We start from the raw sequence: 18,569 nt of genomic DNA on the forward strand, positions 1-18,569 counted from the left end.
ACATTGAGACTGACTTACAATTCTACGTTTCCTGATTACACTGTCACACAGACTGACAATTCTACATTTCCTGATTACACTGAGACACCGACTGACAATTCTACATTTTCTGATTACACTGAGACACAGACTTACAATTCTACATCTCCTGATTACACTGAGACACCGACTGACAATTCTACCTTTCCTGAAAACATTGAGACAGACTTACAATTCTACATCTCCTGATAACATTGAGACAGACTTACAATTCAACATCTCCTGATCACATTGAGACTGACTTACAATTCTACGTTTCCTGATTACACTGTCACACAGACTGACAATTCTACATTTCCTGATTACACTGAGACACCGACTGACAATTCTACATTTTCTGATTACACTGAGACACAGACTTACATTTCTACATTCCCTGATTACACTGAGACACCGACTGACAATTCTACATTTCCTGATAACACTGAGACACAGACTTACAATTCTACAATTCCTGATAACACCTAGAGACAGACTTACAATTCAACATTTCCTGATTACACTAAAACACTGACTGACAATTCTACATCTCCTGATAACATTGAGCCACATACTTACAATTCTACAATTAATGATAACGCTGAGACACAGACTTACAATTCTGCAATTCCTGATTACACTGAGACACAGACTTACAATTCTACATCTCCTGATAACACCGAGACAAAGATTTACAATTCTACGTTTCCTGATTACACTGAGACACAGGCTGACTATTCTTCATTTTCTGATAACATCGAGACACAAATTTTCAATTCTACAATTCCTGATAACACCGAGAGACAGATTTACAATTCTGCAATTCCTGATTACACTGATATACCGACTAACAATTCTACATTTTCTGAATACACTGAAACACTGACTTACAATTCTACATTTCCTGATTACACTGAGACACCGACTGACAATTCTACATCTCCTGATAACATTGAGACACAAACTTACAATTCTACGTTTCCTGATTACACTGACACACAGACTGACAATTCTACAATTCCTGAAAACATTGAGACAGACTTACAATTCTACATCTCCTGATAACATTCAGACAGACTTACAATTCTTCGTTTCCTGATTACACTGAGACACAGACTGACATTTTTACATAACCTGATTACACTGAGACACAGACTGACAATTCTACATTTCCTGATAACATTGAGACACAGACTTACAATTCTGCATCTCCTGATTACACTGACACACAGACTGACAATTCTACATTTTCTGAAAACATTGAGACACAGACTTACAATTATACATCTCCTGATAACACTGAGACACAGATTGACAATTTTACGTAACCTGATTACACTGAGACACAAACTTACAATTCTACGTTTCCCGATTACACTGAGACACAGACTGACAATTCTACGTTTCCCGATTACACTGAGACACAGACTGACAATTCTACATTTTCTGATAACATTGAGACACAGACATACAATTCTACATTTTCTGATAACATTGAGACACAGACATACAATTCTACAATTCCTGATAACACTTAGACACAGACTGACAATTTTACATTTCCTGATAACAATGAGACACAAAATTACAATTCTACATTTCCTGATAACACTGAGAAACAAGCTGACAATTCTACGTTTCCTGATTACACTGAGACACAGACTGACAATTCTACATTTCCTGATAACATTGAGACACAGACTGACAATTCTACATTTCCTGAACACATTGAGACACAGACTTACAATTCTACATTTCCTGATAACATTGAGAAACAGGCTGACAATTCTACATTTCCTGATTACAATAAGAAAAAGACTGACAATTCTTCATTTCCTGATTACACTGAGACACAGACTTAAACAATTCTACATTTCCTGATTACACTGACACAGACTGACTATTCTACATTTCCTGATTACACTGAGACACAGACTGACAATTCTTCATTTCCTGATAAAAATGAGACACAGACTTACAATTATACAATTACTGATAACATTGAGACACAGACTTACAATTTTACATCTCCTGATAACACTGAGACACAGAATTACAGTTCTTCATTTCCAGATAACAATGAGACACAGACTGACTATTCTACATTTCCTGATTACACTCTGAGACACAGACTTACAATTCTACATCTCCTGATAACATTGAGACACAGACTTACAATTATACAATTACTCATAACATTGAGACACAGACTTACAATTATACAATTACTGATTACACTGAGACACAGACTGACAATTCTACATTTCCTGATAACAATGAGACACAGACTTAAAATTATACATCTCCTGATAACAATGAGACACAGACTGACTATTCTACATTTCCTGATTACACTGAGACACAGACTGACTATTCTTCATTTCCTGAAAACACTGAGACACAGACTGAAAATTCTACATCTCCTGATAACAATGAGACACAGACTTACAATTATACAATTACTGATAACATTGAGACAGAGACTTACAATTTTACATCTCCTGATAACAATGAGACACAGACTTACAATTCTACAATTACTGATAACACTGAGACACAGACTTACAAGTATACAATTACTGATTACACTGAGACACAGACTTACAATTTTACATCTCCTGATAAAATTTAGACACAGACTTACAATTCTACATTTCCTGATAACATTGAGACACAGACTTACAATTATACATCTCCTGATAACATTGAGACACAGACTGACTATTCTACATTTCCTGATTACACTGAGACACAGCCTTACAATTTTACATCTCCTGATAAAATTTAGACACAGACTTACAATTATACAATTACTGATAACAATGAGACACAGACTTACAATTATACAATTACTGATAACAATGAGACACAGACTTACAATTATACATCTCCTGATTACACTGACACGCAGACTGACAATTCTACATTTTCTGAAAACATTGAGACACAGACTTACAATTCTACATCTCCTGATTATACTGAGACACCAACTGACAATTCTACATTTCCTGATAACAATGAGACACAGACTTAAAATTCTACATCTCCTGATAACAATGAGACACAGACTGACTATTCTTCATTTCCTGAAAACACTGAGACACCGACTGAAAATTCTACATCTCCTGATAACAATGAGACACAGACTTACAATTATACAATTACTGATAACATTAATACACAGACTTACAATTTTACATCTCCTGATAACAATGAGACACAGACTTACAATTCTACAATTACTGATAACACTGAGACACAGACTTACAATTATACAATTACTGATTACACTGAGACACAGACTTACAATTCTACATTTCCTGATAACATTGAGCCACAGACTTACAATTATACATTTCCTGATAACATTGAGACACAGACTGACTATTCTACATTTCCTGGTAACATTGAGACACAGACTTACAATTTTACATCTCCTGATAACATTGAGACACAGACTGACTATTCCACATTTCCTGATTACACTGAGACACAGACTGACTATTCTTAATTTCCTGATAACACTGAGACACCGACTGAAAATTCTACATTTTCTGATTACACTGAGACACAGACTGACAATTCTACATTTCCTGATAACAATGAGACACAGACTGACAATTCTACATCTCCTGATAACACTGAGAGGCAGACTGACAATTCTACATTTTCTGATTACAGTGAGACACAGACAGACTATTTTACATTTCTGATTACACTGAGACACAGACTGACAATTCTACATTTCCTGATTACACTGAGACACAGACTGACAATTCTACATCTCCTGATAACATTGAGACACATACTGACAATTCTACAATTCCTGAAAACACTGAGAATGAGACACAAAATGTCAATTTTACATTTCTTGATCAAAATCACAAAGAAACAAATGGACAATTCTGCATTCTCTTATAACGCTGACACCGAGAGAGATTCAACAGTTTCTGATAGCATTCTCTGAGACACAGACTTGACAAGGCTTGGACAAATTTCCATTAATTTATAACACTCACTAAAACACAGACTGACAACTCTTACAGCTCTGTCAGTACTTACAAAAGCAGATGATGACAATTCTGCCCTAGATTTAGGTTTGATTTTTGTAGAATCAGCTGAAGATGCAAGTTTACTGGGCGATCCATGTACTTTTGCGATCATCTTTTGTTTCTTTAATCGAGGCTCCCCTCCTAATCCTGCGGGGCGTTTTACCGGGAATCTCTTTGGTGTGAGGGAGCCTGTACTCTGTAACAAACATCAAAACTACAAATAAATACATCAATTATAGTATTACCATCCATATTGAAGATTCATACCTGTTATCAGGAAATCTGTGATACAGACTTTTATACAGTTATCAGGAAATCTGTGATGCAGACTTGTATACAGTTATCAGGATATCTGTAATATAGACTTATATACAGTTATCAGGATATCTGTGATACAGACTTTTATACAGTTATCAGGCTATCTGTGATACAGACTTATACACAGTTATCAGGATATCTGTTATATAGTCTTATATACAGTAATCAGGAAATCTGTGATACCGACTTTTATACAGTTATCAGGATATCTGTGATACAGACTTATACACAGTTATCAGGATATCTGTTATATAGTCTTATATACAGTAATCAGGAAATCTGTGATACAGACTTATACACAGTAATCAGGATATCTGTGATACAGACTTGTATACTGTTATCAGGAAATCTGTGATACAGACTTTTATACAGTTATCAGGATATCTGTGATACAGACTTGTATACTGTTATCAGGATATCTGTGATACAGACTTGTATACAGTAATCAGGAAATCTGTGATATAGACTTATATAGTTTTAAGGATATCTGTGATACAGACTTGTATACTGTTATCAGGATATCTGTGATACAGACTTGTATACAGTAATCAGGATATCTGTGATACAGACTTGTATACAGTAATCAGGAAATCTGTAATACAGACTTATACAGTTATCAGGATATCTGTGATACAAACCCATACACAGTTATCAGGATATCTGTGATACAGACTTGTATAGAGTTATCAGGAAATCTGTAATATAGACTTATACAGTCATTAGGATATCTGTGATACAGACTTGTCGCCATCATTATTCATGCAGACGATAGGTGTAACATTAATAGGCAAAACCAAATTCGGAAGCGACGCCATCCGGAAATTTGGGTGGGGCTTTGTAAATCAATCTTTAAATTAATTTCCATGAAACAGCAGTAATTCCATGCTAACAATTCTTTTGCTTATATTAAAAGAAGACAGCAATAAGCGAAGCGGAAAAATCTGAAAATCTAACGATTTTGGCATGAGACTTACGAAAACTGCCCGAGAAAAAATTCTCACGGCGCGAGGCATATTTCTCACAAATTTAAATAGGTCTCACGAAAAGAAAACGAAATTTGGTCAATCTTAGTGAATAAACAATAGCTACATGGATTCACACTGACCTTGGTCACTGAGAGGTCTGAAGTCACATGCCAGCCACTTAAATTACAGGCCAGGCCAATTAGCAGCATAGGTGTGAAAGTTCTAAATGGCTTGGCCAGCCGATTTAGCAGGGCATGGCTTGGTGACTTGCTCAGCGATGTGTGAATTAACTGTTAAGCAATTAAATCAGTGATCCCACATCCAGTGGGGGCTAGTTGCTAATTAATATGTGATGACAGTTGATATTACCATTAAACAACAACATAAGAGCTGTTAATTGAAAACATGATTTACTGAAACGGAAATGTTGGAGGTGACTATAAAATCAAAACCGGACACTGACATTGAATCCAGAATTCATTCTATTGCCGTCGGGATGGGATCGAGTGTTAATATAATAACATAAACAGAAGACAACAAGTTTCTTCAGAATTGGTTATATAAAAATAGCAGTTATTGCTTAATTTTTTCCCAACAAATTAATATTAAATATTCCCAATGTTTTGGGATAAAAAAAAAATCTATCCTGGGTTAACAAGGACCATCCCTCTAGAATTTCTTCTTTTTTTAATTACTCTTCTTTTTGCCTTTTATATGATTTATTTACTTTTAAATGTTGATAGCTTTATCTGGACAGTATGTTGCGTGTAAACCTTCCTAAAATCCTTTAAAATATCAATAAATCTTCAATTTTGGCTCTAAAAAAGTAATAAGAGGCTTCAAAATAACACAAATGATTCAATACTATGATATATGCTATATAATTTATGTTTTAAATGTCTCATGAATTTCTCACAAATTCAGAGAAAAAATCTCGCCATTTTTGACCAAATCTCATTAAAAATAATCACTGATCTCACTATTTTGCACCGGAAAGTTATGGAATGTATGGGAGGGGATGTGATATCACTTTTCTAGGGGGTGTGATATCACTTTCAAGGAGGTGTGATATCACTCCAAAGGTGTGTGATATCACCCGGGCTGATATCAACTTGTGGAAATTTTAGACTTATTACACATACAAAAAGGGTGTTATTACGAGTAAACATATGATTAGGACTTATATACAGTTATCCAGGATATTTGTGATACAGACTGATAAACAGTTATTAGGATATCTGTTATATAATCTTATATACAGTTATCAGGATATCTGTTATATAGTCTTATACACAGTTATCAGGATATCTGTAATAAAGTCTTATACACAGTTATCAGGATATCTGTAATAGTCTTATACACAGTTATCAGGATATCTGTAATATAGTCTTATACACAGTTATCAGGATATCTGTTATATAGTCTTATACACAGTTATCAGGATATCTGTGATACAGACTTGTATACAGTAATCAGGATATCTGTTATATAGTCTTATACACGGTTATCAGGATATCTGTTATATAGTCTTATACACGGTTATCAGGATATCTGTTATATAGTCTTATACACAGTTATCAGGATATCTGTTATACAGTCTTATACACAGTTATCAGGATATCTGTGATTCAGACTTTTATACAGTTATCAGGATATCTGTGATACAGACTTGTATACTGTTATCAGGATATCTGTGATACAGATTATACACAGTAATCAGAATATCTGTGATACAGACTTGTATACAGTAATCAGGAAATCTGTGATACAGACTTATACACAGTAATCAGGAAATCTGGGATACAGACTTGTATACAGTAATCAAGAAATCTGTGATACAGACTTATACACAGTAATCAGGAAATCTGTGATACAGACTTGTATACAGTAATCAGGAAATCTTTGATACAGACTTATACACAGTTATCAGGATATCTGTAATATAGACTTATACACAGTAATCAGGAAATCTGTGATACAGACTTATACACAGTAATCAGGAAATCTGTGATACAGACTTGTATACAGTTATCAGGATATCTGTGATACAGACTTGTATACAGTTATCAGGATATCTGTGACAGATTTATACACAGTTATCAGGATATGTGTGATATAATCTTATTCACAGTTACAGAATATCTGTGATACTGACCTATACAGTAACCAGGATATCTGTTATACAGTCTTATACACAGTAATCAAGATATCTGTTATACAGTCGTATACATAGTTATCAGGATATCTGTTATACAGTCTTATACACAGTTATCAGGATATCTGTGATACAGATTTATACACAGTTATCAGGATATGTTATCCAGACTTATATACAGTTATCAGGATATCTGTGATACAAACCCATATCCAGTTATTAGGATATCTGTGATACAAACCCATATACAGTTTGTAATATAGTCTTATACACAGTTATCAGGATATCTGTTATACAGACTAATATACAGTTATCAGGATATCTGTGATACAAACCCATATACAGATATTAGGATATCTGTGATACAGACTTGAATACTGTTAACAGGATATCTGTTATATAGACTTAGAGACAGTTATCAGGATATCTGTGATACAGACTTATATACAGTTATCAGGATATCTGTTATACAGACTTGTACACAGTTATTAGGATATCTGTGATACAGACTTGTATACCGTTAACAGGATATCTGTTATATAGACTTATAGACAGTTATCAGGATATCTGTGATACAGACTTATATACAGTTATTAGGATATCTGTGATATAGCCCTATACAGTAACCAGGATATCTGTTATACAGGCTTATACACAGTAATCAGGATATCTGTGATACAGATTTATACACAGTTGTCAGGATATGTTATCCAGACTTATATACAGTTATCAGGATATCTGTGATACTGACCTATACAGTAACCAGGATATCTGTTATACAGTCTTATACACAGTAATTAGGATATCTGTGATACAGATTTATACACAGTTCTCAGGATATCTGTTATACAGACTTATATACAGTTATTAGGATATCTGTTACACAGACTTATACACAGATATCAGGATATCTGTGATACAAACCCATATACAGTTATTAGGATATCTGTGATACAGACTTGTATACTGTTAACAGGATATCTGTTATATAGACTTATAGACAGTTATCAGGATATCTGTGATACAGACTTATACAAAGATATCAGGAAATCTGTTATATAGTCTTATACACAGTAATCAGGATATCTGTGACAGACTTATATACAGTTATCAGGATATCTGTGATACTGACCTATACAGTAACCAGGATATCTGTTATATAGACTTATAGACAGTTATAAGGATATCTGTGATACAAACCCATATACAGTTATTAGGATATCTGTGATACAGATTTATACACAGTTATCAGGATATCTGTTATCCAGACGTATATACAGTTATCAGGATATCTGTGATGTAGACCTATACAGTAACCAGGATATCTTTTATACAGTCTTATACACAGTTATCATGATATCTGTGATACAGATTTATACACAGTTATCTGGATATCTGTTATCCAGACGTATATACAGTTATCAATCTGTGATACAGACTTTTACAGTAACTAGGTTATCTGTGATATAGACCTATACAGTAACCAGGATATCTGTTATACAGACTTATATACAGTTATTAGGATATCTGTGATATAGTTTTATACAAAGTTATCAGGATATCTGTGATACAGACTTTTACAGTAACCAGGTTATCTGTGATATAGACCTATACAGTAATCAGGATATCTGTTATACAGTTAACAGGATATCTGTGATACAGATTTATCCACATTATCAGGATATCTGTGATATAGACCTATTCAGTTATCAGGAAATCTGTGATACTAACCTATACAGTAATCAGGATATCTGTTATACAATCTTAGACACAGTTAACAGGATATCTGTGATACAGATATATACACATTATCAGGATATCTGTGATATAGACCTATTCAGTTATCAGGAAATCTGTGATACTGACATATACATTAACCAGGAAATCTGTTATACAGTCTTATACACAGTTAACAGGATACCTGTGATACTATAAATTATCAGGAAATCTGTGATATAGACCTATACAGTTATCAGGATATCTGTGATATAGACTTATACACAGTAACTGGGATATCTGTGATACAGACTTATACGAAGTTATCAGGATATCTGTGATACAGACTTATACGAAGTTATCAGGATACCTGTGATACAGACTTATACGAAGTTATCAGGATATCTGTGATTCAGACTTATATACAGTAATCATGATATCTGTGATACTGATTTATACACATCAGGATATCTGTGATACAGACTTATGTACAGTTATCAGGATATCTGTGATACAGATTTATGTACAGTTGTCAGGATATCTGTGATGCAGATTTATACGAAGTTATCAGGATATCTGTGATTCAGACTTATATACAGTAATCATGATATCTGTGATACTGATTTGTACAGTTATCAGTATATCTGTGATACAGACTTATGTACAGTTATCAGGATATCTGTGATAGTCTGATGATATAACAAGCTACCAGGTCCAATGACTATATATGAGATGCTCTCCATCAGTTCCATCCTACCTTTCTGGTTATTGATGTGTCTTTGGCTGTCATCAATGGTTTGGCAGTAGAATCAAGGGACTGTAAAAATGAGAATGTCCGTTTCTTTCATAAATTGATCGAGCACAAGTGCCTCACTTCATTATTTTGGGATGCTAGACAGGAATTTGACATGTAAATTTTGAAACAAATCTCAAAATCCTTCCAAAACGTACTGATAATTGTTGAGTGATTAAGCCACTTTCGTGCAACAGAATTAATATTTAACATCTGTCATATGAAGCATGACTATTGTCATGACAACATCAACTTTATCATTGTAATGAACATAAGCACCAGAGAAGTTGTGATGAAGTACTGTTTTCATTAATGATGGCCATAGATTTCCAAATATACCTAATGATTGCTGTATAAGATTCTACAGAGAAAACAAAAAAGCCAAACAAGAACAGGCCAGCATTGTAACTTAAAAACTGCAGGGTGAAAAAACATAAACAGCCAAATAATTTACTAATCTCACCATTCGCTCTGCTTTCCTTTGTCTGCTTTTGAAGATTTTGTTTGGTGCAGGGGACTTTGTCTAAGGAAATCAAAACATGCAAATTAAAGCCCACAGAAATCGTAAACAAATATACACACAAGCAAAATAAACAAACAAAACCAAGTTCACACATTAAAAACAAGTTCTGAGTGAAGTTAAAAAACTATTTAATATTTTGGAGAGGATTATTTCACATAATAAAATAGCCAGGGACTGATCCGATCAATAGACCTTACTTGCTATCATTACTTATAAGAATTCAACACAAGTTGGTGTTGATCCAAATTTGTAGTATGGAACACAAGTGTGAAGTGAATATTTAGAAACAGCTTTTCACTTGCATCAGTTTAATCCAAAAGAAAAAAATGCATGCAGCAAAGAAATTCAGTACAAAAACAGAATTTGAATATATTGAACTTGACAAAATGGTATTTCATCTGGAAGAATTTATCAAGGTTCATGGTACCCCCTGCTCCCTGCTTTACTTATTGATTGGTCACAAGCCATTTCCTGTGGGCAACTGAACTTTTGAATTCCTTTTGGAATCCATCATAGGCTACTGACTTTTTTTAACTAATGGAATACAAATTTCAATTTGGTTTTCCTTAATATTGAATACAGTATGTCAAAGGTCAATAAACCTGTGTGAAGTTTCATCAAAATCTGAAGATATCGAGCTACTAGAGTGATGACAAAGAGTGTGAGTGTGAAATTATTTTAAGTAACAGTAACCTTGACCTTTGACCAATCACATTTATATTCCCATTTGTCTAAGATATTTCCAAGGCAAACATGCATGAGATGTTGCATGAAAATCTAACGAGAAATATGGCCATCCAGTGATTACAAGGATTGTGACCATAAATTGTAATTTTAGCAACAGGATCAATCACTCCATTATTTAAACTTGTGCAGTAGGTACTTCCAAGACAAATGTACATGCGAATGTTCATTTCAAGAAATGAGGCTGCTAGAGTGATGACAAGTAGTTTTATGGTGAAATGCTATCTAAAGCAAGTAACTTTGAACTTTGACCAATGATACCCATATTTTAACTCATCAAAAGTAGGTTCAAAGCAAACATGTAAAGTTTCATCAAAACTACTCAGGAAATAAAAATACTCAAGTGAGGACAAAGAGTATGATAATGAAATTCTCTACTTTTCAGCACAAGTGACCTTAACCTTGACCAATTCTGAACATATATGAAGTTCCAAGGTAGGTTCAAATCAAACCTACTTGTGAAGTTAAAGCATATCTGTTAATAAATATCACTGCTGGAGTAATTACAAGGAAGGTAGATGATTGAATTTTTTTAGAACACCCTACTTCATATGCATGTAACAGAGGGTTCAAATACCAGATACCAGGGATTTGCGTTGCCTGTAAGAGAATTAGATTTTATATGATCTGTAACAGAATCATTTGAGGTTGACAAGAAATTTCTCTTCTAACCACACTGGAGGGACCATACCTTTTTACCAGTGAGAGGTTCACGGGTATAATCTTTCTGGGGGGATGGAGTTTTGTGAGGGAAGATCTGTGCCAATTCCTCATCAATTGATGGTAGTTCTACTGCGATCATTGTTTTCTAAGTAACAAAAAAAAAACTCATTTTAAATAAAAACATCATTCAAACCTGTAATCAGGCCACATTAACTATATGCATTGAAATGGGAGCCACATTCCTATCGTACATTGTTTTATCTTCTTTATTTTTATCATATTCATAATTTCTCCCTATTTTCTACACTGTTTAATTGTACTAAATTTTACCCATATAAAGACCCTGATAATCAGTGTTAACCCTTGCTTAAATGAGGTTGGCTAGGATATCTGCGTAAGCCCCACTCATTGTTCCAGTCTTTTATTGGCTGAATTTTGAAATCAAATTTTTAATTCTATACCATTCTTGTGTAATAGTGGTAATATTACAGTGTTCTTGAGTAGCCACTGTGGTAGACTGAGTACTCCCACCAACTAATCTTACTGTGGTAGGCTGAACACTCCAACCAACTAATCTTACTGTGGTAGGCTGAGTACTCTCACTGACTAATCTTACTGTGGTAGGCTGAGTACTCCCACCAACTAATCTTACTGTGGTAGGCTGAGTACTCCCACCAACTAATCTAACTGTGGTAGGCTGAGTACTCCCACCGACTAATCTTACTGTGGTAGGCAGAGTACTCCCACCAACTAATCTTACTGTGGTAGGCTGAGAACTCCTACCGACCAATCTAACTGTGGTAGGCCGAGTACTCCCAACAACTAATTTTACTGTGGTAGGCTGAGTACTCCCACCAACTAATCTTACTGTGGCAGGCTGAAGACTCCCACCGACTAATCTTACTGTGGTAGGCCGAGTACTCCCAACAACTAATTTTACTGTGGTAGGCTGAGTACTCCCACCAACTAATGTTACTGTGGTAGGCTGAACACTCCAACCAACTAATCTTACTGTGGTAGGCTGAGGACTCCCACCAACTAATGTTACTGTGGTAGGCTGAACACTCCAACCAACTAATCTTACTGTGGTAGGCTGAGTACTCACACCGACTAATCTTACTGTGGTAGGCTGAGTACTCCCACCAACTAATCTAACTGTGGTAGGCTGAGTACTCCCACCAACTAATCTTACTGTGGTAGGCTGAACACTCCCACTAACTAATCTTACTGTGGTAGGCTGAGCCTTCAGAGCATCCTCTATCGCCTCTACAGCTTCCTTGAATCCCTTGGGAATGCGATTATTCAGCTTGAACTTGTTTCTGTGATCAGAGTACAGGTAAACATTGTCCTCGGGAATCCAGGCACTAGAATGAAACCATCAGTCAAGTCATTCTTTCATAATTATATGCAAGAAACATAAAACATTTTCTGACACATGTTATACTATAGAAATCAACACAACCTAGCAAAATGCATGTTAATTTTAACAATAGTGAATATAATAATTAAAATATCAGTCTCTTTCAAAAAAATTGAAAGTAGATTTTGTTGTTTCTGAAAAAAATGATACCGATATTCACATAGATGTTGTTTGAAAGATATCCTTATAGTTTTATATGCTTGTTTGTTTATTTGTATGGGGTTTAACATCTATGTACACAGCTTATTATCTGTCCTGGGTTTCATTTTTTCACCTATGTTATATTCGATGAAAAAAATACGTAGTTTTGCAAGTGTGTTTGTAATTTAGCAAAAAATGTTTATCAAAAGGAAGATTTTTGAAATGACAAAAATGACTATTTTTGACATATGTATATTATATATCCCAAATCCTAATTACCTTTCTGTATTTATTGCCGTTTAGAGAATGTGAAATGTCTTGATATTGTTATAGGAAGTTAAAATCCAGCATTATTAGTTACTAATGTGGTTCCCTTAATGACCCATCAGAAGACCATTTATATTCTATTACCAATGTATACACAGCTATATAAACGAGAACATCTGTAGCTAGCATACATGTTATCAGTCAAAAACCAACTTCCTACAGATCCGACTCAAATTCTCTGGTTTTCACTATTGGTTATGTCAGAGTTTGCTCATTCTAAAATAACGTTTTTTTTCAATAACAGTGATAAGACAATTTGTACTGTTGATTAAATATTTCATCAACTGGGTGAAGTTAGTTCAACTCCTTAGCATTGCTATTTTCATTCCTTGTCACTTTTCATTGAAATCAATAAAATAAGCCTAAGGTAATACTGTTACTACTCTCAATACGGATGCATTGTTATAGGACTAGCTTTCATTAAAGTCTACAGCAACCTTAGATAACGGGTAAAGCCTTTTTTTGCAGTACACTTGGGCAATTCCTTGAACTATTTTATAGATACATCACTATATGTATATTAAAATTTACATATATACAACTTTTATATTGCTTGTACTGTAGTGCTAGATTATTGTGATACAAATATCACTTATTGGACATATTCTGTATTTATCAATTAAATGTGTGTATTGATCATAAATATTTTTGAATAGAAATTGAAAATGAAATTGTTTAATCAAGGATTAACTCTTTTTTTAAATTGATGTCACCAGAATGCATTCAAAACACATAATAATTTCAAGATGATTTCAATGTTCGTAAGAGAAATATATAAAGACATCATAAGAAACAGAACTTCCCTTGACATATTCAAATCATTGTATTCAACTTCAATATCTGTTTTCTTAACAATAACTTACTGCTATAAACAGTGGGTAATGGGGTTTTTCATCTTCATAGAAATCTTAAAAATAATAACTTTCTTTCCTAATTCCTTTACAAAATGGAAGACAAAGATGAAAACTCCAGGAATTTACAAGACATCATCAAAATGAAAAGACACTCTGAAAAATAAATATGCTCACTGGATGTCTGTAAATGGCATCATTGAAAAATTGGGCTCCTTCACAAATTCACCATAAAAACTTACTAATTCTCTGAACCAAAGAAGAAAACAAAATGGTGTGGTTTCTTGTTAGAAGGGCGCTTCACTTCATTCTTTGGCTCAATAATCTGAAATGAAATTGATAAACGATCATTTAAATAAAATAAACCAAGGCTACAGAAAATATGATAAGCTTTCCATTAATTCCTGATTCCTAACAATAATTTGTTTTCATGAAAGATAAGTAAGCAAAAAAGAAATTGGGATATCACAACAGAAAATTAATAATAAACTGAACTACAATTACATGTTAATTTTTTTCTCAATATCTTGAAATAACAAACGTCTCAAAAAGGATCTGAGTGACCAATGGATAATATATGGTACATTACAATTTTCATCAATATAGTCCCAATTGACTTAAACTTGATATGGTGTGTTCATGTACAATTATAATATATTCTAATAAAAGAAGGTTAAAAAGAAAGGGTTAAGATATAGAAAGTGAAAGAAGAGGTTTTGGGGGTAGGTATCTTGCTGTATTTTAACATTTCAATTAAGACCAATATGGATAAAGCAGCAATGAAGAAGTGAGAGTATCTGGATTAACACTTATCATCAATCAGTTTTAACATTCTTGCATGTGCAGGAACAAAAAAGATCAGCTATTACATTTTTATCAAGTTTCATTTTTTAGTAATATGAAAATATCACATTTTAAAATCTTATTTTTCTTTAAAACATATCCTTGATTTAAACATGGACAAGTAAATATTTAGAGACCAATTCTCAAATGCAGATTGTACTTGTAACTTCAAATTCAAACCCTAGTTCAAATGAAAGAGCTTTTTTAAACATTCAAACTAGTTCATCTTATATTGCCTATAATTATCCTAGCTTTGATGTTGTTCCTGTTCTCATGCTTCATGTTTCCCTTATGAATCTGTCACAATTTCTCTTGAGATTTACAAAAAAAACAACACAATGACTTGATTAAAATGGTATCATTTTTGATATTGTGAACAAAATTATGCAATTTAAAAACATGACTTGGATAATTAACAAAATATCTTTGAAATTTATCACAAAAGCCTGTACTGTATGGAATAACAAAGCACACATGAAGCTTATGTTGTGCTTTTTTGACTGTCACATTTGTCTAACTGGACTTGCATTTCATTAAAATAATGTCATGTTTAAACAATAATATCTGTAATGTCACTGAACATAGTGGACAATACCGTTGAATGTTTGTATTTCATTGGACAGCTTGGCACATGCAAACTATGTTTGAATTGTAAAACTGGTTGAATGTATTTTTGCTTACATTCTCTAAAATTTAGAAACCAGATTAAGTTGAGAAATGTGTTATATGTTCGGTTTAAGAATAGATAAGGTAAATGTGTTAACTTATTTATTATTTGAATTTTATCAAACCTTTCTGTTTACTTAAATGAAGGGATGTTGATATGTCTGTCTTGTCAACAGAACAATGGGGTGAATTGGTCAGACGGGTTTTATGTTTGCGAATAGGAAGTAAGCAACTGGGTATAGAGATAAATAGAGATCTTCATGATCCAAAATGTTTTCATTTTCGTTGCGTGTGACAATGACCACTCCAAAGGTTGCCAATGAAACCTGCACGACGGATGAGTTCTCGTTCTTGACTATGTAAACCACAACACCCCCCGGTTTTCATCAAGCACCGGCTACATCAACTTGTATCTTCTCACCTTTCCAGGCCATGCCGGGAATCCCTTCATCTTTGCCCTACAAAATAGTGAATGACATAAATTAATAAGACTTTTGCACATCTTAAATCTTGAAATCAAGTCCGTATATCACTAAGACAACAAATCACTTACCACACAAGATCGTCAACTTCAAATTTAGACTCCATCTTGAAATTTGCATGTGAACAGTGCATTGTGGGTAAATTTTCGGCGTGGGTAAAGAAACGGTTTTTGTTTACTATTGCAAGGTGGTCGAGGGGAAATAACTCGACCTTATTATCTCGTGTTGATTCTAGTAAACATACTTTCTCATATTAATAATTAGAAAAAATCCTACAAACTTATAAGACGTCCTATTACAACACTTTATTAAGTTCTATTGTGTATTTTTCTACTTTTCAATTAGGTGTGTGCACTTAATCCATAATAAATAATATATTTTGGGGTCAAAAAACTAATTATATAATTTCTCAGTATTTTTTCTCGTTTGGGTCGATAATAATGTCATATTGTTGTCTGAAAGAAGCGTGATTTGTAAATTTTATGCAATTTTGAAACTTTTCAAACGCATCGGTAAATATCGTTGGTCTGTTTTCTGCGCCCAGTTTAATTATCTACCAAAAAGCAATATTGAAGTAACATTTAGAGTGGGTTTTTTATTAATCACAGACTAATTATAATCTTTAATAACACGTTGGATTTTTTGGGGGAGATTTCTTTATAAAATATCTACAAATACAGAGACCTATATAAATTAATATTTTCAATATGTAGGATTATAAAAAAATCTTTTTTATTTATTTACTAAACAGTGATTAACGTACGACTGATACCAGGGATGTGTAGTGGACATCCCTGCTGATACTAATTAATTTCTTGATCAACGGTAGAAACCATCCAAGTTTCCCAAGATTTGTCCAAAAAAACAAAAAAACATAATTTTCGCAACATTTTGGTCGATATCATCATGACACGACCATGTGTTTTTAATATCACGGTTCTTTTTGTATCCAAAAAATGTGTGTAAGTGTAAACAGACATGGATATCAAACGTGATTAAATCAAATTAAATAAACAACAAATAATTTTCGTCCACTAGTTAGTCATACGAGTCTCTATAATAAATCCTTTTTGCCATCTGCCATCAGTATCTGGAACTCCTTGCCTGACTATGTCAAGAACGACCCTTCAATCTATAAACTTAAAACCTATCTACGCAAGCCCTCTAACAAAATTAAAAATTTCTACTTTAATGGTACCAGACTTGGGCAGATACATCATGCTAGATTAAGAATGGAGTGTAGTTCCCTTAAGTTTTATCTATACCAGAGAAATCTAATTGATAGTCCTCTGTGTTCTTGCATGCAAGCAAATGAAACCAATGAACATTATCTATTACATTGTTGTCTTTTTTCTCAACTACGGTTACATACATTTAACGAAATCAATCATCCACTCTCAACTGATTTACTTTTGTTCGGGAATAATGAGCTTACAGATGACAAAAATGCCTTAATTTTTTCATCTGTACAAACCTTCATCATCCATTCTAAAAGATTTGACTAAGTTCTATTCATTATACAACGATCCTTTGTTTCACATCACCTATTTCTTCTCATTCTATTCTTATTGGCACGGGCATCTATATCCCCCCCCCACCCCCACCCCCCACCCTGTACCCCTTTTCTTTTACTCTCATTCCAAATATCCCTTGAACTACGTATAAAAGTAAGCTACTGTTTTAAGTGTTTATATTTCTTTCCATAGAATTCAGTAACTATACCATCATGCCCTAAATTAATGAGATACATTCTCGGAAACGGATTTATATAAGTTATTTCAACTTGTTTCCGGATCCCATTCCTCTGTACTTTGTATGTTATGTGATGTAATGCAACTTAATTTGGAATGAAATAAAGTTTATATTAAATAAACAACAGCAATAACCCTACA

General features: G+C 33.7%; 1 protein-coding gene across 2 annotated transcripts in view; it reads right to left on the bottom strand.

Annotated features, from left to right (window-relative positions):
- The window catches only part of LOC110457226 (putative oxidoreductase GLYR1), a 60,017-nt gene extending 43,215 nt beyond the window's left edge, over positions 1-16,802 (bottom strand). For both annotated transcript variants that reach the window (XM_021508401.1, XM_021508400.1), the window contains exons 1-8: positions 16,749-16,802; positions 16,617-16,653; positions 14,929-15,011; positions 13,176-13,311; positions 11,976-12,092; positions 10,481-10,540; positions 9,982-10,041; positions 4,081-4,266 (exon numbers count right to left, since the gene is read on the bottom strand). In XM_021508401.1, coding sequence (XP_021364076.1) covers positions 4,081-4,266; positions 9,982-10,041; positions 10,481-10,540; positions 11,976-12,092; positions 13,176-13,311; positions 14,929-15,011; positions 16,617-16,653; positions 16,749-16,783 — 714 coding nt within the window. In that variant the 5' untranslated portion in view covers positions 16,784-16,802. The remainder of the gene's footprint in view (positions 1-4,080; positions 4,267-9,981; positions 10,042-10,480; positions 10,541-11,975; positions 12,093-13,175; positions 13,312-14,928; positions 15,012-16,616; positions 16,654-16,748) is intronic.
- Between the last annotated feature and the right edge of the window lie 1,767 nt (positions 16,803-18,569).

The sequence above is a fragment of the Mizuhopecten yessoensis genome, unplaced genomic scaffold, assembly GCF_002113885.1.
Source record: "Mizuhopecten yessoensis strain PY_sf001 unplaced genomic scaffold, ASM211388v2 scaffold9049, whole genome shotgun sequence".
Classification (NCBI taxonomy): Eukaryota; Metazoa; Mollusca; class Bivalvia; order Pectinida; family Pectinidae; genus Mizuhopecten; species Mizuhopecten yessoensis.